Genomic DNA, 23,331 nt, shown 5'->3' with positions numbered 1-23,331 from the left:
AGTTTATATTACTTTGGCAAATAACAATAATTTTGCACATTTAACTCTATTGGACGGAAAAAGATAAGTGAAATATTGTTCTCGTTATGATCTGAACTTAGCCGAGTATGCTATTGATATACTTGATGAACGTAATTGTGGATATTAATTCTATGCATACATACATATAATGCATTTATGAAGTTTGAGGACATTTAAATATTACCATCGAATGAATTTTTATAATCGATAAAATAGTATATGGATCATTATTTTATTAGTTGCGCCAACTGTTGAATTTTGTAATATCATAATAGTTATACAAGATGCAATAATAACTGAGATTTGTTTTTGCTAGAAGAGAAACTATAGTTTTTTTTTTTAATAGTACTTAATAATTTATATTTTTAATAGTAAGTTAATAGTACTGGCCATTTGTACAAATTCCATTTCACTTTCCTCTGCAGAAATTATAATTAATCCTATAAGGAGCATACTGCATTATCATGTGGAACAAATAATTTGATAATTTTTAAAATAAATTTATTAAGATTGTATTTATTGTACGAATATTTACATAGTATAGTTCATATCTCGTAAAAATCGAAAATATTCCTTTGTACGTAACAAATAAACGTATTATTGTTTATATATATATTACATACATCATTACACGAAAGTCAAATTGATTTAATTAGCACCACGTGTATTTCATATATGCACAAAAAATACACTATTCAATGTATGTATTTATCTGCTCAATCGTAAGAACAGCGCGTGTCTACATTCTCGTGAATTCGGTGGCATGTATTTGTCATAAAAATCTTGAACAAATTCTTCTACTTTAAAACCGAATTTCTGATATAAAATTAACGCTGGGTTAGTAGCTGAAACGTGTAACGTAACATCTTTGCCCATACACGTTTGGATTAAATGATACAGCATAAATGTTCCTATGCCAGATCTACGCCATTCAGGACGAGTTAGAAAAAATGATATGTAAGCTTCGTTGTAACCAACATCGGGAACTAAAATTGCAAATCCTATAATTAACTTTTTGTACAAAACCACACAGCTAAAGTCAGGGTACTGCAAGCACTCTGTCACTGAAAAAATAAAAATTTTTTATATAAATTTTTTTATAAAAGATAATCTTGCATCAAACCATTATATAATCGTTGTGTTCACTCACAATCAATGCCCGGCCAAAAGAATTGGCTACACAGACTATTAATCGCGGGAATGTGCTGAGGCCTCACATATGAGTAATCAATCGGCGCTGTCGGCGGTGCTTTCCATTTAGGATTAGATTTATTGACTTTAACACGAAGCTCTTCCATTACTTTCACCCATAAAGGACGGCATGAAGTATCTCTTCTTATAAATGGTTTTAAAAGTCTATTTGTGTATGGACTATGCACAGATGTGGGTTCATTGTATCCTTGTAGTCTTTGTTCAAACAAACTTAGATCATCGCCAAAAAATCGATCCAAAACTCTGCCAGAATCTTTTAAAGGTTTCTCAAGTATTTCTGTCTTAAAACCAAAATTATCAATATCCAGTATTGGTAAACCATATTCTCGTTTTAATTTTCGTACAGCTAGTTTTCGATAAAATCGTCTGATCTCTGAGGGTGCAGAATTAAGAGTCGATTTATTAACTTGTTGTAATAAATATGCTTCTTCCTGATGTGTCATACGTGGAATCTTTTCTTCTAAAATGATATTTGAAAATAATTATTGGAAATGAATTATATTGTAAATATATGATAAAAGATATATATACTATTAGTGTGATTTTTCTGCCAGGGCCATGGGCGTCGTTGCGCAGTCTTAAATAAAGAAGCGGGTGGTTGTTCTTGAGTAGAACTTAAACTATCATTACTATCTTCTTCATATTGTTCATCTTCTTCATCTTCCTTTATCTGATCTGTTTTAATATTAAGATTTTCTGATACAGCATCTGTAGTAGATGTCCATTCTGATGTAAAATCATCCAATAATTGTGAAAAGTGGAAATTATTGGTTTGATACTGACAGTCTCTTATTAAATCAGACAATGATGGTGTATCACTTTGTTCAGTAGACATTATATCATCTTCAATTTCCATATCTAAAGTCAAATAATATTAATGTTGTATTAACTTTATAGAATTTTCTATATTGTATTTCACCTATATTGTACAAGTACATACTATTTAGCTCATCTTCTTCAAGTAAAAGATCAAGTAATGTTTTATCAGGTTGAACATATGCTTGTGAATATGCAGGACAATCTTGATTCTTTGTTGATCCATTTCCATAACTGTTATCCTCCCCAACTGAAATACTTGATTCTGATGGAGTTGGACTAACATGTAATTTACTTGCTGTTTTTACTTGATTACCAACTTGTTTTTTACGATCCAATATCATTTTTTCATCTATAATTAAAAAATATAAATAATCTTTGAATATTATATAACTATGTTAGATGAAAATTATAGGTATTGTTGATTACTTTTAGCAATAAGAACTTCAGGAGGATCATTGTCTATCAGTCTCCACCATCCAGATTCTCCCAATTCTGTAGTTCCCGATTTAAAAAAAATTCCGCTATAATGAGAAAGAGTTCCAGATATTGTACCAATCCAATTCTTCTTCCTTTTACTAAAAAATAATAAAAATTAAATTACATATATAGATTTTATGATGAATCTCAATTTTGGTCAGCTTTCCAGTACAATATCTTACACTGTTTTCTTGAACAAACAATCCCAGTTACGATCTACAAATGTACTAATGTCAGATTTCCAATGAAAGTATCCTCTTTTACTGATACCACTTGACTTTTCACGTAAATTATATAATGTTAATATAATTACATTCAGCCAAGGCATCCTATTACGTGCTACTATTTCTTCACCAAAAGGACTACAATGGAAACAAGTCAAGTCAAAAAATACATCCCCTATAAATGATACTGGAACGCTCCCACGTTTTAAACATTCTATATGGATCTTTCCTAAACATTCATTGCAACATAATGCTGGTTTACTGTATGGATCACATAAATGTCCACAATTCTTGCAACATTCTGTTGCAGAGTGATCAACAGATTCTGTTTTAAATTTGCTGTCTTTCTCATTATTTATATCTGCCATTGCTTATTTATTAAAATATAATTTCTGGATCTAAGTTAGATATTTAAAATAAAACAGTCTATTTTATGCACCCACTTATTTAAATACATTTGTCCATAGAATGTAATTATTACTCTAAAATATGAATATTTTAAGATACTATATCATTAATAATTGTTATTTATATATTGATCACATTGAGGTTACTTTTTTGTATAGTTTGCAACAAGTTCACACTTTACTTCTAATTATCCGAATATAGTCGCGCATAACAATTGGCGGGAAATTTATAAATGAGTGTTGACTCAAATATAAAACCAAATATAAAAAATATAAATAGAAATTGTAAACTTTTTTATTTAATGTAAATTATAATTATTATACGAATGACTTGACTTTTTATTAACAATTTTATTTCTAATTATCAGAAGTAAGTCAAGCATTCCTGTATTCAGTCTCATAAATAACAATCTCTGGATATTGATCATGTTTGTTGCTATGGAAGTATAAACAACGGAGGTATAGACTTTTGAAAATATGTATATGTATATATTCTGTGTATAAAATTCGAAAATTACTTTCGTACTTTTTAAATAAAAAGGTAGAAAGAATTCTCAGAATGGTTATTCATTTACAAAGCAGAGTATTTTATGGTTTAAAAACTGATATAATCTCAAACGCACATTATATTTCGGATGCAGAAATTCTGTATCCCGTTGGAAATGTAATAGCACTTCATAATATTCCGCAATATCGACAAAGATTCATACGTTTATCTGATAAACAACAGATAAATATAATTACAGTTACATACAACAAGTAGGTTTTTATATATGTAGTTAATGTTTGTATCCTCTAATATAAAGTTACACATTATCTTTCCAATCCCCTTTTATAAAGGAAGTATATTGCAACATGTGAAGTTGGAGAAAAACCTACTATATCTATTTATGATGTTCAAACATTGAAAAGAAGAAAACTTCTTGGGATACCATATGAAGCCCCTGATGTAACAAAATTTACTTGCATAGGATTTACTTTTGATAATAAGCATCTAGCAGCAGTTACAGGAGAACCTGATCAAACAATGCTTTTTTATAATTGGGAAAAGGGAAAAGTAGAATCCAGTATAAAAGTAGGGACTCCTCAGAATCCATTGGCCATTGTACAAGTATTAGCTTGTAATCCATCTGATGCAGGTGTAGTTGCACTTGGTGGTCTACACACATTTAAATTCTTAACTCTTTCTGATACTATATGGAGGCCATATGGATTTTCTAAAGCAGACAATATACTTACATGTTCTATGACTTGGTTGGATTCGGATAGATTATTACTTGGAACTAAGGATGGTAAAATACTTTACTTAGAGAATGGTGATTTAAAAAATATCTATAATATGACTGATACATTATTTATGAATCTGAAAATTCGCGAAGAATATGTTATACAAGCTAGTAGTTCAATTACAGCCATGGACTCAAAAGAAGACATTCCATGGGAAAACAATATTCGTTGTTTAATTGCATTTCACAGAGGTTTTGCATTTGCATTTGGCTCAAGAACAATTGTGGTTTTTGAAACAGAGGGCCTGCATAAATATACAAAAAGAAATATTTATATAATACCAACTCAAATATCAAAGCAAGAGAATGAAGATTTATATCAAATCAACAGCATAAGTGTTAATTTAAGTTCAGATCGTTTGTTAATTACAACTGGTTGGCCTCAATTATTTTATGCAAAGTTATGGGGACCAGACTTAAATGTAGATCCAGAACCACAAGAATTAAAGATCATGGGTCAATCATTGCATTTTGGACCTATAAGAGATATTTCTGTCTGTGGTTGGAAATCAACTTTCATGACTTGCGGAGAACTCGACCATAGTGTAAGGTTGTGGGATTTTGAATCAGGAAGATTAATTCTACACAAACAATATACAGAAGATATTTGTGGAATTGCTTTGCATCCGACAGGCCTTTTCTGTGTGATTGGTTTTAGTGATAAATTACGTTTCATGAGCATATTAATAGATGATTTATTACCTATGGAGGAATTTTCTATAAGATGTTGTAAAACTGTAAAATTTAGTAATGCTGGTCATTTCTTTGCCGCTGTTAATGGAAATGTTGTACAGATTTATTGCACTATTGGTTTTATTAGCACTTTCATTTTAAAAGGGCATACTAATAGAGTAAAGACTCTACTATGGTCACAAACAGATACAAAGCTACTTACGTTAGGTGCAGAAGGTACTATATATCAGTGGGATATGAGTACTGGTCGCCGTTCTGCTGAGATAATTTTAAAAGGGATTGTTTTACATGACATTGCTCTTTCTGCTGATGAACAGATTACCTATTGCATTGCTGATGATAATAATATATACGAGATAAAAGACAATACGGTAATACATAATTTAATTTTTCTACAATTTTATGAACAGAGAAACAGAAGATAATTTAGTATATTATCCATGTTAGACGAGACAACATAATATTCCAGATGCAAACATGTATTGCATGGTATTAGGAAAAGAAGATCAAGCTTTGTTTCTTATTTGTCCTGGTGGTATTATTTTATCAGTAGTATGTCCACTTCAAGATCCAGTACAGTACATAACTTTTCACATTCATTCTGCTAATATTGCAAAGGTAAGATCTTGTATAGTAAATGATTTAAATGTATAAAGTAAAGTATAAAGTAATCATGCTGTATATTTTGCAGATTGTCCTTCCTTATAATGAGCAGTTCTTGATATCTACTGGAATAGATGGTAGTTTATGTATTTGGAAAGTAATATACCCTGAAGGAAAAGGAAAGACTGCAAAAGAGCTCACATATACGAATGAAGTGTTAATTAATAAAGATGACTTGCAAGAGAAAATACAAATGATAGTCGATTTGAACGTTAGAATGAGGGAACTGGAAACTGAACATGCGTATAAAATGCGTCAAATAGAGGTAGTACATAATGACAAAGTACGGGATATACATCAAGGATATTTGCAAGCTATCGAAGAGCTAAGAGATAGGATAAGTAGATTACAAGAAGATCACAAGAATGAACTGAACACTATTAACATCGAAATACTTAAAATGAAAGAGAAACACGAAGAAACTATGAAGCAAATGGAAACAAATTATAATGCTAAACTTATTACAGAATACGATAGATATTTAGCGCTTGAAAATACAATGAATAATATGCGTCAAAATTATGAGAAACGTTTGGAAGAAGTAGAGAAGCATGGCATTGAAGAATTACAAAATGCAACAACTAAATATGAGGCTCTTCTTCATGAGAAGAAATTGCAATTAGAAGAAAGTCAAGATGAAATAACACAGCAGGCGCGAGTACACGAGGAGATGATGACGCAAGTTGAAGACGATGTCGATAAGGAAATATTGGAACTAAAAACAAATTATGAAACATTGCTACATGAAGAAAAGGAGGCAAATATACGGCTGAAAGGAGAAGCTGGGATGTTGCGCAATAGATATATGGCTAGTTTAAAAGATGTTGAAGAATTGAAGAGACAACTGCAACAAGTTCAAAGCGAATATGGGTATTTCCAAAAGACTATTCAAGAATTAGAAAAAGATAAAGATGATTTGAAAATCGAAATAAATGAAAGGGATATCACGATTCAAGATAGAGAACGTCAGATATATGAATTAAAGCGTACAAATCAGGAACTGGAAAAGTTCAAATTCGTTTTGAATTACAAGATTACAGAATTGAAAAATCAAATAGAACCGCGGGATCAAGAAATCAAAGAGCTCAAAGAGAAAATCCGAGATATGGAAACGGAACTTGTAAATTTGCATAAAACAACTATTAGTTTAGAATTACAATTACATGAATTGAGGGAAAAATTAGGAGCTGCAAGACATGAACTTCAAAATGAAATGCATCGAAATAAAAGATGTCAACAACTTTTAAAAAGGATACGAATAGATTTGCATGATGCTTCAGGGCTTGTGCAAGAACCACAGGCATTAAAAATTGCTATCACAAAATTGTATCACAAGTATAGTTCAAGCGATGAATTTTTGCGTAGCCGAAAAGCGGATTTAGATGCGCAATGTGAATTTATAAAGCAGAGGGATCATTTAGAAAGGACAATAGCTTCCCTTAAGAGACAAGTTTTCCAAGACAGAATAGGCAGTGGCAAAGATATAGATAAAACGGTGGAAGAAAATATTATTTTGATCACAGAATTAAATGCTTTGAGGGAAGAATTGAAAGATGCAAGAAAACACGTACAGCATATGGAAGGTCTGTTAGGTTTAACAGTAAAGGATATAAAGCCGTCAGAAGCAAAAAGAAAGATGGAAGAAGCGTTATATGACCATGAACAATTGCGAATTGAATACAGATTTCAAATGCAAGAGTGTCAAAATATAATAATTGCTTTAAAAGACGATATGTATAAATTGATAAGCAAACTACCTTGTGAAGAAGCAGAAACTAAAATAACTTTTTAGATGTGCTTACCATGAGTAAGTGAAAGCTTTAAATACTAAATAAATTTTTTTTATACAAGTTATGTGTAGTATATTATTAAATCGTTTTCCTATCGTAAATTATTTATTTAAGGAAAAGAAATATTATTAACAAATTGGAACGAAGAAATGTTATAACAATAATTACCAACACAATTTTCTTAAATTAATATTGCCTTATTTAAAGAACAAATGGAATGATAGATTTTCTATTTTTCGGATATTGGGAAAATTCTTTCTTATACGCTTTATGTTTTCCTAATGCCCATATAGTCATTTGATATGCACCAGCTAAGGTAAAGAGAGCAGCTGAAAGAATATGATAGTTACATATAGTATACATTATATTTAGTATTTTACTGATAGAATAAGAAGTATATTTATACCTGGCAAACATGAGGTCATGATAGTAAAACCAATCCAACTGCCAATCTCATAAGTATAATTTGGGCATGATACAAGATTAAACAATATAGTAAAAGGATTGCCAGTGGGTACTGGTATTTTTCTTACAGTACTTCCTGCTGGTCTCAAATTTCTTAGAGCCACATGAATACTCAAGTTTCCCACTTCACAAAGTGCAAATATTACTAGTCCAGTCAGAAACTGCATTTGATTCGGAGCTGTATACAAAGGATGATTTACATGGTATGCTACATACATAGCAAACAGCCAATAGTATGAACAGTTTTTAAAGAGATTGCGCAGTGGCATTGTTGCATGACTGAAACGGTGTATGAACAATGTTTCTAGAAGTCTTTTTGCATAATGTATAGACCAACAAATTGCTGCTACACTGAAATAAAAATTTACAATTTTAGGTTTTAATATTCTAACTCTATATAGTTATTCTTGTTGGTTTTGTGTTAATATTTTATAAACATCATAACTAGTTTCATACAGCTATATAGCAGTTTAAAAGTAACATACTGATAATTTAACTGTAACTTATATTTACACAATAATAATTGATCTCTTATCATTATATCATTCAACCTCTAAGAAAAAAAGGTAATGAAATATTAGGATAAAATTTATTAAAAAGAATTTGTTAAATAAACTTACTGGACTACATTATTAATTTCAGATGCAGTTGCATCACCATAAAAAATCCATGCACGTTGATATATCCATAAATATAGAAATAATGGACCAGCATATTCCACTAAAAATACAGTTTTCCAACTAATCTGTGGTCCAAGATCTTTAAAGTATAACTTTCCACCACTAGAAATAGATAAATTCTTCAATGTATCTGAATCAGATAAAGCTTTTCCCTTAGCATCTAGTCTTAAACATTGTCTGTGAATATGTGGTGCTTTTTTTAGTTTAAATAATTCTTCTTTAATTTCTCTTATAGTTGTAGTAGGTTTCACCTATAAAAATGTAAAGTAAAATACGTCATTCAAGAAAACTTTTGTATTAGAAATTCAAGTTTATGTATATCGCTAGAAATTCATGCATATTAATCAGACTATTATGAATTATTGAGTATCGCATACATTATCTATTACATAAAAGTAATGGTTGATAAGTTTAATATATTCGTTAGAAGCTACAAATAATAATGTATGAAAATATTTATTTCATTTTTACTTGTTCATTTACTTACGGATACATTTGTTATGAATTTTGATGACTTCGCGGTCAATATTTGAATCTAAAAATATAAAAAAGATACATTGAATTATAGATTCTTTTAAATAAAAACTCGTTTATTATTGATTTTAATACATATACATATTTATACATATAATAAATACCTCCATTGTCGATATATAATAATTCTTTATTAATTAATAAAGACTTTGTAACTCCACTGTGTGAAGAACTGAACGACTACTACTACTTCCAGAACACTACACTACATACTGCGCTTACGGCCAGGTCAGAGAGAAATGTATAATGCAGCGCTGTGATCGTTTAATTTCAATTGTACAAAGTTCAATTTTTTTCTGATGACCAATGAATTCTTTTCACGTATAATTTCTAAAATGACATTCATGATATTATTGAAAATTGTCAGTACTTATATTCTTTAACATTTCGAAATATTTGCAACAATTTATATTAATGATATTTCCTTTGTAAATACATTGTACTATTTTTCATATTCTGCATTTCTAAAGTTGATATAAGACGATCACAAAAAGACATTTATGTTATTTTTGTGTCTGAGACATACATATAAGAGTTCTTACGACAAAAGTATTTGTAAAATATGTTAACATTAATTAACACCGAAGGTGGTATTTATAGATTGCGTAGAAAATCAAAAATTGATGCAAATGGAATTTATTTAGAGTAGTTAAAAAAATTAATATATATATATAAGAATTAATAAGAATTTCTTATATGTTAAGAAATGTATGTTTATTAATTTGCAATGTTTTACTGATAATATGCATGTAAATTGTTTAAGATATTATTCTTAGATGTCGCTACTATACCTTTCACAATGTAGATTTCTACGGTGACATCGAAGACTAGACCATAGACAATAAAATAGATGTGATATGCGATTCTTCTTCGTGTTGCATGTGACGTTATCGATTCAGTATAGTAGTGGGTTGAATCGAAACTATATTTTCCTATGAAATTACAAATAAGATGTATAATAGGACAGCTTGCAAAGAAAGTATGGAATCCTATACTTCTGCAACTGATTAAGGTCGTAATCCTGGTACAAACTCGTAAAATCCAAACTCGTAAATTCCAAAATTGGGTGACTCTTATCTCTATTTTTTATTAAACAGTTTTTTAAACAAATCCAAGTAATATTTTTTCGCATCCATAATTCACTTTCAAGGGGCAATAAATTCAATGAAACTACGAAATCTGTGATTGTGTATGACTTTTGCAAAAAACTATTGATGTAGTTTAATTTCTATAAAAAGTACATTTCTCTGAAAGCGTCTGAATTTTTATGAAGTTACACTGAACTTCGATGATATTTGTCACTCCTTTAAACTGAATCATCGCTACTAAAAAAATGTCTTGCATCTGTTAATGGTATCATCATTCTGTAAAAAGTTAAACAAAATCGGTGTTTTTTAATTGGGTAATTTTCGTAGACCGCGGGGTCTCTCAAAATGCGGGGCTGGGTTTCCTGCCTTGCGACGGCCCTGACTATATGTACATATTTTTATATAAAAATTAGACTGCGGCTTTTTATGTATTTATAGAAAACCTAAAAATGTAAAAAAGTTCAGGATACTTACAATGTGGAAAAATCTCTGCTAAGTTCCATTGTTATAAATGACGGTCCGTAAAAGTATAAAATTACATAAATATCCACAGTTCAATAATAATAATAATAGTATATACGTATATTATAACAATAAAGACATGTAATAAGTACAAGTTCTTTTTGATGTTATGTGATGTTTATATTGAATTTTTTTTTATTTATTTATTAAAATTACAATCAATTCTCGCGTTGAGAAGTTTATATTGAATAACGTTCAAACATTGGCGAGAATCGTTCTAGAGTACGCTAGTGTGCCTAACGTTGCGTTGCAGAGGTTTCTGGCCATTTCTTGCCATTTCGATTTTAGACGAAGAAGTGTACGTTAGAAGAAGAGGTTAGAATTTTAGACGATTACAGTTTGGTAATCTGAAAAATGGGTTTTCAAAATATTTGGTACTCGCACCCAAGAAAATATGGACAAGGATCTAGATCCTGGTAAGTATTACTATTTTGTATTATATTTTTAAATTGTAGACAAATCAATTTATATCATAAAGTTACATACATGCAATAGACCGTGTGTCCACGTTTATATTTTCCCAGTAAAAGAAGATATTTTTATAGCTTTTAGTGTAGGTTATTTAAGATAATTTAAAAATATGAACTACTTTATTATCACTATAATTAAAAAGAAAATTCATATCTTGCTTAAAAATATCATTTCTACATTTTTCGACCATAACCTCAATGTAGTATGTATTATGCATAGTATTTATACTTATTATTAGACTGCCGTAGTCTATTTATAATAGCGTTCTTTCAATGTGTAATTAATCATATTATGCTATTTTACAGTCGTGCTTGTGCGAACAAACATGGTTTGATAAGAAAATATGGATTAAACATCTGTCGCCAATGTTTTCGCGAATATGCTGCCGACATTGGCTTTAAAAAGGTATAAAATTTGAATTCTATGTTTACAGATATATTTCTAATATATATAACGATTAAATATTATATCTAAATCAATCTCTTTTTATTTACAGCTGGATTAACAACAATGAAATAGCTAATTGGATAATATTTATATTCATCTTTATTTATATATGAGATACAATAAAATGAAATTTTTCTACTAAACATATTTGTATCATTAATTTTAATATATTATAACTAAATTAAGATTAAAACATTAGATTTTCTAGTAAAATATTGTATAAGACTATAAAAGATATGATAGCAACCGTTGCATTCAGATCCTCTTTAACCGTTTTAGTGCCAGGGGTTTTTAACACTAAACCTATCGACACTTCGTGTATGTCTATTCCTACCGTATGCGGTCAAAATAATGATTAAAGAAGTAATAGTTTTTATAATTTAACCTAGATAATGGCTAATTTATAACTAATTGTATGTCGGAGATGAAAGGACACCGGAGCCTTCCCTCTGGAACTTCGGGAAAATCCGTAAAATTGTAATTAAAGCTTACAGTTGTAATTAAACAATTTGCCGTCATTCTGCCTAATTGTACTTGGTTGCGATTTGTGATAATAAACTTGGGCTCAAGGCGACCATCAGCCGCCGAACGTAGCCGTGGTCAACGGGACGGACGCTTCGTCTAACAAAGGTATGGAGTGATATTATGACCCTCATTAAAGGAAATACCCATAGAGGTACCTGGCAGTAAAACATGCCAACGGTTCCTTCGGACAATGAATACCAGATGTTGAGGCACTTACATAGCACAAGTTCAGTTAGTCCGAGGACCCGCTATAAAACCTGGGTTTTTTCGGTAATTAAGATTTTTCAAACGGACAGGCAGGTTTGGGACTTGCATCTATTTCTCTCCAAACTGTCCCATTGGTTCCAGTTTCGATATGTTGGTTCTCTACATCAGTCTCACCTTTTGCTGTCAACGATAATTTCCTTTTTCCTTTTTGCCCTGGACTTATTTATAATATTCAACTCTGATTCGGTTGTAAATAGCTTTTCATGTGTTTCCATGCCGTCTTCAGTTGCTGAAGTTTCTTGTTCATCGCACACTGAACAGTCTTCTTCTATGTCCGTAATTTTTTTTTATAATTTTTTTTTAAATGTCTTCACACGTCTAGGGTAAATATTTATCACAGAATAATACCATGTACGGAATACAAAATTATTGTCAAATTTGATATACTTTACTTTTCCTTTTATAACAACTTTACATAAAACGCTCTGAGATGCTTTCTGTCTGAGTTTTAGAGATAACAAGTTTAGATGTCGACTAATTGATTAACAGACTGAGATGTATTCTAGTCGAAAGGACAATAGCAAGTAAGAATATAGTCTGTGACGGCGATATTTATACAAAAATATTGATAAGTATTGGCCGTTCTCCACCAACGGTTACTCGAGGATGCAGTTGGGAAAGTTTTTCCCGTGTTTTATCGCAATGAGCAATAACCCTAAGAAACTTCTCGACTTTTAAAATGTTTGTAACAATGGACTGTAAAAAATGCTAAATTTTATGGCGGTTCCTTAGGATTATTATGAGCCTGAATTGATATATCTTGACAGCTGATGGCCATCTTAGTCGAGGGATGGATTATGTTTTATGACAAGATTACGGGTGCAACTGTATTTTTTCTGCACGGGGGTCTAGGATTTGGTAACGAATCCTAGCGGCTGGCATTTGTCGTTGACGCGTTGTTGTAGAACCGTTCCTATGGATTTGCCAATTTGTATTTGATGTACCAACATTGTGGCGTCAGCGAGAGCACGTTTCGATTCGCGAAAACTGTTTTCGATTTGTTCCGACCACTCGATGGTCGCGTTGCCTTTTTTCGCACCTTTTACCGGATTCCGGCAAACGCGCTAAACCTGTTTTGCGCCGGCCCTGACTCTATATGAAGGTACAACTTCTTCTTTGATGATTGTTGATATCAGGGCTCGCGTTCGCATATCTCGGGTGTTTAAATAAGGAGCAGCGATAGATACGGAAGTTCTTAGTAATTATATCGATAAAACAGCAAGACGTCGGTAAGCTGATGTTACAAAAGTCACGTCTATTCTGTAGGTTGCTGGTATAATCACTGACGAGTCGTCTGTGATAATTCGTATGTTTCGAGATATAACATGCCACTTAATGTTACGTTTATCCTGTCCTTAGTCAATGCATGTATTTATTCAATGACTGGCAATAACTGGCGGTGAGATGGCTCCGTCGGTAACTGGTTTCTGTCAAGAATACTACTTACTTGATAAAGACTATGTGTATACGGTACACATATTCATGCATATATATTTTTTAATTTAATGCTAAAATGTAAATGTATATACACACATATATGGCATATAGAGCCGAGAGTAGATCATCTTCATAATTTTGTTAATTAAAATAATAAGGATTTTGTTAATAGAGTTTGTGATAAAAATAAGAGATATTTTGTTAAGTGAAATTTATTGTTACAGAAGTAGATTACCAGTATGATTTGGTAGCATAAAATTACCAAATGATACGACCATTAAGATTATCGACGAGTTCTTGATACGGATTATTATAAATTTAAAATTTCCTTAAATTACACCAGTGGCTTTCCTATACTGACCGAAATGTTCCAGATACTGTTGTATCGTATCCAATGGTTGATAAATATCGTTCATTCGGTTCTATAAAAAGACGAGAAACTTGAATTATTTTTTCAGAGGAGAACATTGTTGACTATCGAAAGCAAACAGTGTTGACGCACGCTGTCTCTCCGAAAAAGCATGTTATTCATTAAATTACCTGCAAATACTGCGGTGCTTGATTGGACACGGTAGATCCGAGGAATCCTTGTAAAAATTCACGCATCAATTCCCATGCACTTCCGGGAACCACGCAGGGTCTATATTCCACCTATGAAACATGGAAAACAATTATTCAATATATATTCAGAAATAATCAACAGGTACACGGTACTTGATGTACCTTTTTCGATTTTTCACCACGGTTCTTTTATTTTGCCTCGATATTTCTTATTTTCAGAGAAATTATTTCCAGACGCAATCGAAACGACGGAAAGAGGAAATCTGTGAAAAAGTAAAGACACAGAATGCAAGTCGAAAGAAACGATAACAGGACGTGATTAACGCAATCGAAAGTTAAGCTTGTTTCTCGCCCTGACGACAGGATATCTCCGGTTCGAAGAAAGCGCGAACGCTCGAGGGAACGTCTTCCGGTTTGCGGCATACGTCAACCACCGACACGCTTTTCTTGCTCCACGAACTTGTTTAGCAAGTAATTCTCTGATCGAAAGCGCCTCGTGGTGTGTTATGATTAACAGGCTGATTTGATTTGACTGCAAATGAGGCTGATTTAAATGTACAATAAAGAACGTGGTGACAGAAAGTCGTCACGTAAAAGGTGAAATATTTCATCTTTTATCGCAGCAAAATCGTCGATATTGTGAAAGCGTGTAAATGTCGCAGAGTATTATGTTACCCGCGTGAAATTGAAATTGAAATTGAAAGAAATTGAAACAACGTCCCTCTGAATGCAGTTTGCGGGAAGAATCGATCGCGACCGTGGACCATTCGCTCTTTTCGTTGCTCGTTTCTCTTTGTTTCGCTCAAGATCAGCTCAGGTATCATTTTTATCGAAATCGATTCCATTTTTATCTCATCTTTATTTATCAATTTGCGATTCGAGATGAAATTTAAAAGTAATTTAAAGCTTAGAAATCAGGAAGTTACGAATCCAGAGCTCAGAGATCGGCAGCCTACGGATTCAGAGTTTAGAAATTGGAAAATTACGAATTCAAAACTTAGAAAGCGGGAAGTTGCGAATTCCGGGCTCAGAGCTCAGAGATCGCCAAGCTATCAAGTCATAGCTTACAAATTGAGAAGTTACGAGGTCGAAGTTAACAAATTGAAAAATTACGAATCCGAAGCTAAGAAATTGCAGAGCTATAAATTTCGTATCATTTTATTCCCAGTTTTTTTAAACGTATAAACTTTCAAAATCGTAAATTAAGAAACATCGCAAGTTTACAGGTCGCGAAACCTGCAACGACCATAGGATCATCTTTTTATGAAGAAGTAAACATGTACGCGCGACGGTTTTTCTTGCGTCGCAGAGAACGCGAAAGAACGTAGGAACAAGGAAGATGGTGACGCGGAGGAGCGTGAGTTAGTACGGTTCTACGGCGTGGTATTTTCTCTCTGGAAATTAATGGGGGAACAGGGGCTTTATCGTAACATATTCGACGTCGTGGTAGAGTACAAACGGCGCTGTTACCGATACAAATGGCTGGTGGATCGGTCGAAGGACCGCATCGTTGGTCCACCTTGTAGAATGGAAGTTACACCATTTTCACGCTATTGCGAGGCGACGTCCGATGACCGAGAAACATCCTCGCGTTAAAAACTCTGGTTACTATAGGTGGATTAATCATCGTTCTTTCAACTTCTTTTACAACGAGGTCCATTAAATAATATTAAAGAAACCGTAAATCAGATGGTTAATAATGCAAATTTCAAAAGTTGAATTCTTTGCACTTAGAATTTGCCCGGATGCCGTTTAATTAATTTTTCGAGCTAACTGAATTCTAGATAGCAGTAATTAAAAGAAGAAGCGTGTAACTTCAGTTTTTCGTTTTAATTAAAGAAGATTTCTTTTATAACTCGGAGCATCGACGGGGTATATTTTCGAATATCCTTCAAACGAGATTCCAGTATTTTACCGCAAATTTTCTGATATTTCCTCGTATCGATTCACCTATCCCGTGCACCTATCGTACGTTCGCAGCTAGAATTTCACAGAAACGCGTTTGCGGTATCAGGCGAACGAAATCCTCGTGCGCGACAGTATGAAACGCCGCGGTCAGAAACGAGTCGAGAGCAACCGAAACGCGTTCTACGGAAACTCAATTTTTATTAAATCTCTGTTCAAACCCGATGCACTTGCAATTTAAAAGAGTTTAAAAGAGAAGCTCTATCGACGTGACAGTATTTTAATGCTTCGTATTTTATTCTAAATCTCTTAATGTTTCCTACGAAGCCACGTAACGTTGTATATTCGTAAAATTTATCTGCAAGTGTTGGTATATTCTTTCGTGGGCAAACGTGTGATATTTCGACGTTGTCAGTCGACGCGATATTGCAGTTGTGGGCAATCATCTGCGGCCAATTGATCGTACAAATCGAATCCTTCCAATATTCTCGATAGTCCGCACGCTTTCGCGAACATTTAATCGAAGTTTCATCGAAGCTCGATCGAAATAGAAAAGGAAGGTCCGCCTTTGGTGACGCTCGTAACGAACAGAGGTAATTCACGCGTGTACAACGAATCTCACGGTGGGCTAAAACTGTCGATCGATATTACTGCGACCGTCGTGTGATCGACAAGGCGTTGTGAAGTAGCGCAGGCTATTTCGCCGGTTTCCAAGTTTAATCGCCAGTTAATTAGCTGGCGTGATCCTTCGCAATCCCTTGGCAACGCGGCAGTCGGCTAGCCTGGTAACGAGTTTCGCGAATATCACCCGAGCTAGACATCTGCCGCGATTATTAATTCAACCGATTATCTGGCCGAAAGTTCTCTCTGCCTGCTATGAAAAGTTACGAAACACTGCCACCGCGAAGAAATGGAAAAGACGTCGTTTCATTTCGGAGTTCTTCCTTATTTTCGGGGTTAATTAGCTTCCTTCGGGATTAAAGATCGCTTAGAATCCATCAATCTCATTTGGTTCCGCTTGTAGATATCGCTTACCTCGACCAGAACGCCTTTGAAGTTCTGATTAATCGTCACGCTGCCGAGTTTCACGCAGAAATCGCCGATCTCGAATCGCGGTCCCTTCGATTCCATCTTTTGCATTTTGTTCGTGTAGACGCTCGACATCTTGTACATTAAGAGATCGAACAGACCATCCGCTATCAGTGGCACCACTTTGTTCCCCGATTCTAGAATCGCGAAGGCTGACGCTGGCTGCTCCGAGTTGTGGAGGACGTGGAGAGTTCGTTGAGCACCTTCGACAAATAAAAAAAGAAAAACATAGAATCAACTTTTCTAACATGCAAGGAAGCCAACTTTTCCCCTCCTTTTTCGTATAAATGCAAATATACAAATATAAATAATTTGCTACGAGGATATTCGATAAATTGTTTAATTCTTTCGTGCGGATATTAGACACAGTCGTGAACTTTCAGTTCGTACCATGAGCGATTCTCCATTGAAAATTCCTTTGTTCTTTCAGAATCGAGTGTCAATCGTTTGTCTAACGAGATTAATCAAATTGATAAAAGACGCAGCTGGCCGATTTAACATCCGACAAATTCATACGTTCATTTATTTCGATAGTCTGTCATTTTCTCGTGTTACTTTGTCGTATACGCTGTAACGACTTGCTCTGCGACGGTAGAAACTTTTAGGTCACTTCTTAGACGTTCGTGTCTTACGTATGACAGCGCGTTGACAATTGCTCTTAAGATAGACTGTACGGGAAGCAAGTGCAACAGAGACGTGGAATCGCGCTCGATGATGTACGTCCAGGCTTAGTATGCTGCAAGTTGCTTCTGTTTACACCGGTATGCACGTGGATATAACGCGACCGAGCTAAACTTGGACGCAACTTGAAGTTCAGCCGAGGCTACGTGCAACTTCTATCCGGGCTCGTATGTTGTCAACTTGTACGATGAATCTCCGGACGCGAAAACTATCGGGATTGGCCGGCACGACGATCTCTATCCCCTCGTTTTCCGATAAATTTCCAATTCCTCAGACGGCTAGTTAACGAGAACTAATATCCGCGGTTTAGTCGATTCGCCTATTTCCTGCGACTTCCTCTTCTCTGCCTAACAGGAGGAAAACAAACTTTCTCGTCCGCTTTCCGTCAGTGATTTATCATAACTATGTTCTTCCCAAGCTAGGGAAATATCTGGAAATGATATTTTTCGAGGAACTTGGAATCGTAAGTTCGGCGTATCTTTCATGCAAGATCGAGATTGCCTTTGAATAATTTTTAAAAAACGAAGCAATTTTTATTAATCCTCCCTTTGCACGGATTATATATTTTGATATACTCGACGCTCGATATTAATTGGAAAGAAGCAATATCGGTCACGTTGATCGTGTCACAGTATTTGTCGCTAATTTGCTCGATATTTTTAAGGACTGTCGTCAAGTTTTTCTTATTGCAAGTTACCCGCTGGAATATACAAATTCCGTGAAAAAATGATTCTGTTCAGGCGAACAATCGAGAGAAAACGAGAAACGCGGCGCGGACGAGCCGATTCCATCATTTTCACGTTTCAATCAGTCGGTTGGATGTAAACAATTATACCGTCATCCGCGATTTCGCGTAATACGAGGGGATTAAAGTCGATCAATTGAAGCCGACAGAAGATGATAATGTAGTTGGAGCTTGATGCAGCGAATAATAAAATCAGACAGGATCGATTTATACGCGGGGTGAAATGGAAATCTGACAGGTTCGAAGCTGCATTTCGTTATGTGAAATGAGATTATTTTACCGTTTTCAGAATTGAAATTAACAGGAAGCGATAATGCGTTTACAATGACAATTCTATGCAGCACCGCGCGTTGCTTTTGTCTGTCATTTACAACTTTTTCATTCTACGCCTTTCCTTTCTTTTTTTCCATCGTGCAACGTATAAATTCCCTTTTTACGGCCGCTAAATTCGTCCAGCTTTATTCAACAGATTCGTAACGTTTTTTGCAATTACGTGTTGTAGCTGGTGCGCGTCTCTGCTCTCAATGAAATTAATTCCCCGACACATGGTGGCATTTGTTGGGATCCAAAATTCTACTCTGTGGTATGTTAGTGCTTTGTTTAACGAAACCGTATTAATTTTTTGTAATCACGCGGCGCCACGATCCTCCCTCAAATCTCGTACGATAGAACGAGGTGAAAGAAAGATTCGATTACGAGTAATTCGCCGCGTGATGCGCCGGATCTCGCGTGTATCAAGATTAATACCAGGCCAGACAGAGACATACGACGTGCGAACTCCACTGAATATTCATAATTCATCCGACATAACCCCTCACCTGGTTTGTCCACCATAATAACAGGCCATTGCCGCGTGCAAACGCATGAATTATTTACGGCTTAAATTATAACACACCCTCTACGCGCCGTCAAATGACAAAATTCTTAATTACGGATCGCGGAATCCGCGGACAGTTTTATGCTCTTTAATTGCACACCACTTTACGTCCTTATTTATTGCCACCGGTTGTACATAATAACGTAAACGTAATCGTTTTTATCTGTTTTCTCGCTTTAATAAAGGGACGACCGCGTCTTCTGGCAAGATACGAAGTAAGATACGAAGTAAGGATGCCTACAATCCTTTCACGTTTTATCTCATATCAGGATGAGATGTTTGTTTCAAGCGGCGATATTTAACGCATCGATTTTACGAATAGAATAGTCGTTTGATTATCCACATGTCTACGCGAGATGTAAAAGCGTAGAGTTGCGTTCGAGAGGTCTGCAAACTGTCGATTTGTAACCTGGCAAATCGATAGCTGAGGATTACCTTTCGTAAAGATTCGCTGTATTTTCTCAGGTTACGAAAACCTATCGCGACAGATGATAAAATTAAAATGAATTAATTACGAAGCTAAATGGATGACACTCTTAAGGATCGAAACTGGTGATAGTTGAATTTTGACTTTAGCTTGCCAATGAACGTTATTAATTATGCAAAAGGTGTGAAACCGGGTACAAGGAATAATCTAAATCTAAGCCAAAGGTAATCGATATCGTGTTATAGTCTTTACAGAGATACGTCTGTTGAGAAAAGTCTAAGCTGCTACACAGCCTTAGTTTTTAATGAACTTCGTGCGCGTGAAGCCAAGTGTGAGAAAGATACGCGTAATTTTCTGAAAATGTGGTAAAAGCAAGTGAAGTGGAAATTAAATAAAATCCATGTAATTAAACGAAAGGCCTGTGCAATGTAATAATTAAGATAATCACATGGGCACGATGTACGCGTCAGAATCGTGCGTTGCGTAACGAGAAGGATTCGTCGAAAGTGAGCTTCGAAAGGGGAGATTTTGTCGATACAACGTACGCGCGCGGCGTGCAAGAGCTGCGACCTATTTCCGCTTCCATAATTTCCCGAAAACAATGGGAACGCACGGGCGGCAATTCGGATTAACGAACAGGCTGATTAGAAACATCCTTTCCGCTCCTCCGCCGCTTTCTGCGGGGTAATTCACGCCAGCGACCGTGTACGGCCCTGTGACGCGCCGCATGCCGCATTCCGCATCGTCTGCATCGCACGTATGCATCGCGACACGGATGTACGGCCGCTGCAGGAGCCGCAAATGTGACCCGCCACCCCCAGCATCCGCAAGGATCGCTAACAGGAGCAATAACATCTTATCGGTGTAATGACCCCGAAATAAATTTGTAGCGGCTACGTTACAGCCAAACTGATCCTTCGACTAATTCATACAATTTAATCAAAGTTATTAGTACAGTTATCAGTTAGTCGTTTCTGTTCGATCAAAGATACCTCAGCCTCTGCCAGTAGCCAGTGTCTGCTTCGTTTTTGATGAAATTCCCAATTATTAGATAGTAATTTGCTTAATGTTTAAACAGCGTGTTTAAAAAATGTCTAGATAACTGCATTTGGCGTTCTAAAAGATAGACGGTTTGACCTCGTGAATTTATTTTATTACGGTAGAACCTCGTTTGTCCGAATAGTTCGAGGGTGACGGTAGTTTGCATAACCGGATAGTTGGGATAATAGAGACTCACTTAGGAGTTCGTTTATCGGAAGTTGCGTCTGAATTTGTTTGCATGAACGAGGTGCGGATGAGCGAGGTTCTACCGTACAAGGAGTCTACATGCAGTATGTCGATAGTTTGAAAGGGAGAAGACGCAGGAGTGCTCCGGCAGCAATTCGAAAGAGGTCCCGGAGCACTCCTCTCAGGCGTTAGGTAGGCCACTGTGGGGTTTTAGTCGGTGAGAGTCCGACATCACCTCGCCGCTCTTCTGGGAGCGGCGGGGTTTCCACGAGGATTTACCCACGTAAAAAAAGAAAGATAAAAAAGTATGTCGATAGTTGAAATAACAGTAAATATCAAGGTGAATTGGAAAAGAAACAATTCTCAGGGTTGATCAGCCTGGTCTTTGAGTGAGCCACTTATAAATGACGATGTTCAGACATTCGGATGACCAGATATCTGTAGATGTAAACGTCCTGACAAACGGTGGCAACGTGTAGAAATTCCTGGAAATTGCAGACTAACCTTGCGAGTGTAGCGACTGATCTGTTGTGCAATACGCACGTATCTGACATATGATATCTTTCAACAATAAATATTTTTAAATAGGGAAGCTTGCGATCGAAGAGTAACTATTATTACAAGACACGTTAAACGTAATTTTCGTACAACGAAACTTGAGAAATTCAACAGTTTGGAAGAATACCACAACCTGCAATCGCGAAAGGGGAAAACGAAAGAGGCACGCAGATTTGCCACCCACGCGTTGAATTGCGTGTGGCAAAAAATTAATCTGTCCATCGATCGCCAGAGAAGGTAATCGGGGATATCGGGTGTATTCGGCACTCTGCACGTCCAGCTTCGCAATTGCAGCTCGTTATCGCAGCACGTCCGATAGCCGTGAAATAGGTCTCATAAAAAACGGCAGTTAGTAACGAATTACGAGATAAAGTTGGTCAGGGTATCGACCACGCGGTTCCCATCTCAGCCCGCAAATTCTTCGACTGTAATACCACCCCGCCAAACGTATTTGCGATCCGTTACCTCTTCTCATCGCGTTTCGTTCCTTTGTTTTTATTCCTCTGCCATTTCCTTCCGTTCTATCCTTGCCTTTATCTGAAATCGTTTCACTTTCTATCCCAGGGTCGTTCTTCTTCGCCCTGTTATACACCATTCTCGCGATCTATCGCGTTTGAGTTTTATCGTTACGATGCAGGTCCAGACGTGGCCATTAATTATTACTCTCATTGAGCGATCGCGCCGCTGAGATTGCACCTGTCTTTGTCCGCAGTTATCAGCCGCGTTAATCGAATTTCGGGGCGAGAACATCGCGGATCCGCGAGCATTTTGCTTCACGGTTGCTCACGTGGCCGCTGGAAATTATTAACGGAGCGTTACTGTACGAAGCGGCGAATTATTTGGTCGATAAATGGAGTTACGTGCTGGCCCGGCTCACAATGCGGCTTTTCCGATTTTTATCTTATTATATTATCGATGATATCGACCAGACTGTAAGTGAATGATATAAATGTAAATAAACATAACAATTCCAAAATCGATAGAGGATTAGTAAAAAATCGTTTGTACATGAAAATCTAATCGTTTGGAAAATATGATTTCCAATTGAAAATTTCCCTTTTTCCTTGAAGGGCAGTTTTAAAAAGCGATTCAAACCACCCTGTAATTTTGATTGTTACGTGTCAAGAAGATATTGTATATGTAATTCTTTTCTCCTGTAAACTTTCATACCGGATGTCCTATTCTTTTAATAAAATCCATTCGCACTCGCGACTCGGTTGATGTATTGCAAGA

General features: G+C 35.2%; 5 protein-coding genes across 19 annotated transcripts in view; 2 read left to right on the top strand and 3 right to left on the bottom strand.

Moving 5' to 3' along the window:
- Positions 1–517: 517 nt before the first annotated feature.
- LOC126872097 (cysteine-rich protein 2-binding protein) lies at positions 518–3,313 on the bottom strand. The gene is made up of 6 exons (XM_050631642.1): positions 2,712–3,313; positions 2,479–2,627; positions 2,174–2,401; positions 1,765–2,091; positions 1,172–1,693; positions 518–1,085 (listed from the first exon to the last, which is right to left on the bottom strand). The coding sequence occupies exons 1-6, from the start codon at positions 3,119–3,121 to the stop codon at positions 730–732; spliced, it is 1,992 nt and encodes a 663-aa protein (XP_050487599.1). The 5' UTR covers positions 3,122–3,313; the 3' UTR covers positions 518–729.
- A 153-nt stretch (positions 3,314–3,466) lies between these two features.
- On the top strand, positions 3,467–7,869 carry LOC126872088 (cilia- and flagella-associated protein 57). The gene is made up of 5 exons (XM_050631622.1): positions 3,467–3,919; positions 4,001–5,510; positions 5,587–5,757; positions 5,831–7,609; positions 7,707–7,869. Exons 1-4 carry the CDS (start codon positions 3,720–3,722, stop codon positions 7,592–7,594), a joined length of 3,645 nt encoding a protein of 1,214 aa, XP_050487579.1. The 5' UTR covers positions 3,467–3,719; the 3' UTR covers positions 7,595–7,609; positions 7,707–7,869.
- Positions 7,679–9,653, bottom strand: LOC126872107 (very-long-chain enoyl-CoA reductase). The gene is made up of 5 exons (XM_050631662.1): positions 9,376–9,653; positions 9,225–9,272; positions 8,678–8,988; positions 7,999–8,408; positions 7,679–7,921 (listed from the first exon to the last, which is right to left on the bottom strand). The coding sequence occupies exons 1-5, from the start codon at positions 9,379–9,381 to the stop codon at positions 7,794–7,796; spliced, it is 903 nt and encodes a 300-aa protein (XP_050487619.1). The 5' UTR covers positions 9,382–9,653; the 3' UTR covers positions 7,679–7,793.
- A 1,476-nt stretch (positions 9,654–11,129) lies between these two features.
- On the top strand, positions 11,130–11,942 carry LOC126872112 (40S ribosomal protein S29). 2 transcript variants are annotated; one of them, XR_007691849.1, is made up of 3 exons: positions 11,249–11,297; positions 11,658–11,757; positions 11,849–11,942. XR_007691849.1 is itself a non-coding variant. In XM_050631690.1 (2 exons), exons 1-2 carry the CDS (start codon positions 11,236–11,238, stop codon positions 11,761–11,763), a joined length of 168 nt encoding a protein of 55 aa, XP_050487647.1. In that variant the 5' UTR covers positions 11,130–11,235. The 2 variants fall into 2 exon arrangements, 1 of the variants encoding a protein (XP_050487647.1); XM_050631690.1 differs by lacking the exon at positions 11,849–11,942 and having other exon boundaries at positions 11,130–11,297; positions 11,658–11,763.
- Positions 11,943–14,222: 2,280 nt separating this feature from the next.
- Positions 14,223–23,331, bottom strand: part of LOC126872108 (mediator of RNA polymerase II transcription subunit 20) — a 249,662-nt gene continuing 240,553 nt past the window's right edge. For all 14 annotated transcript variants that reach the window (XM_050631664.1, XM_050631670.1, XM_050631668.1 and 11 more), the window contains 3 exons: positions 17,530–17,786; positions 14,569–14,679; positions 14,223–14,450 (listed from right to left, as the gene is read on the bottom strand). In XM_050631664.1, the coding sequence (XP_050487621.1) occupies positions 14,358–14,450; positions 14,569–14,679; positions 17,530–17,786 (461 nt within the window). In that variant the 3' untranslated portion in view covers positions 14,223–14,357. The remainder of the gene's footprint in view (positions 14,451–14,568; positions 14,680–17,529; positions 17,787–23,331) is intronic.

This window comes from Bombus huntii, chromosome 12 (genome assembly GCF_024542735.1).
Source record: "Bombus huntii isolate Logan2020A chromosome 12, iyBomHunt1.1, whole genome shotgun sequence".
Taxonomy (NCBI): Eukaryota; Metazoa; Arthropoda; class Insecta; order Hymenoptera; family Apidae; genus Bombus; species Bombus huntii.
This window is presented reverse-complemented; position numbering and strand designations above follow the sequence as displayed.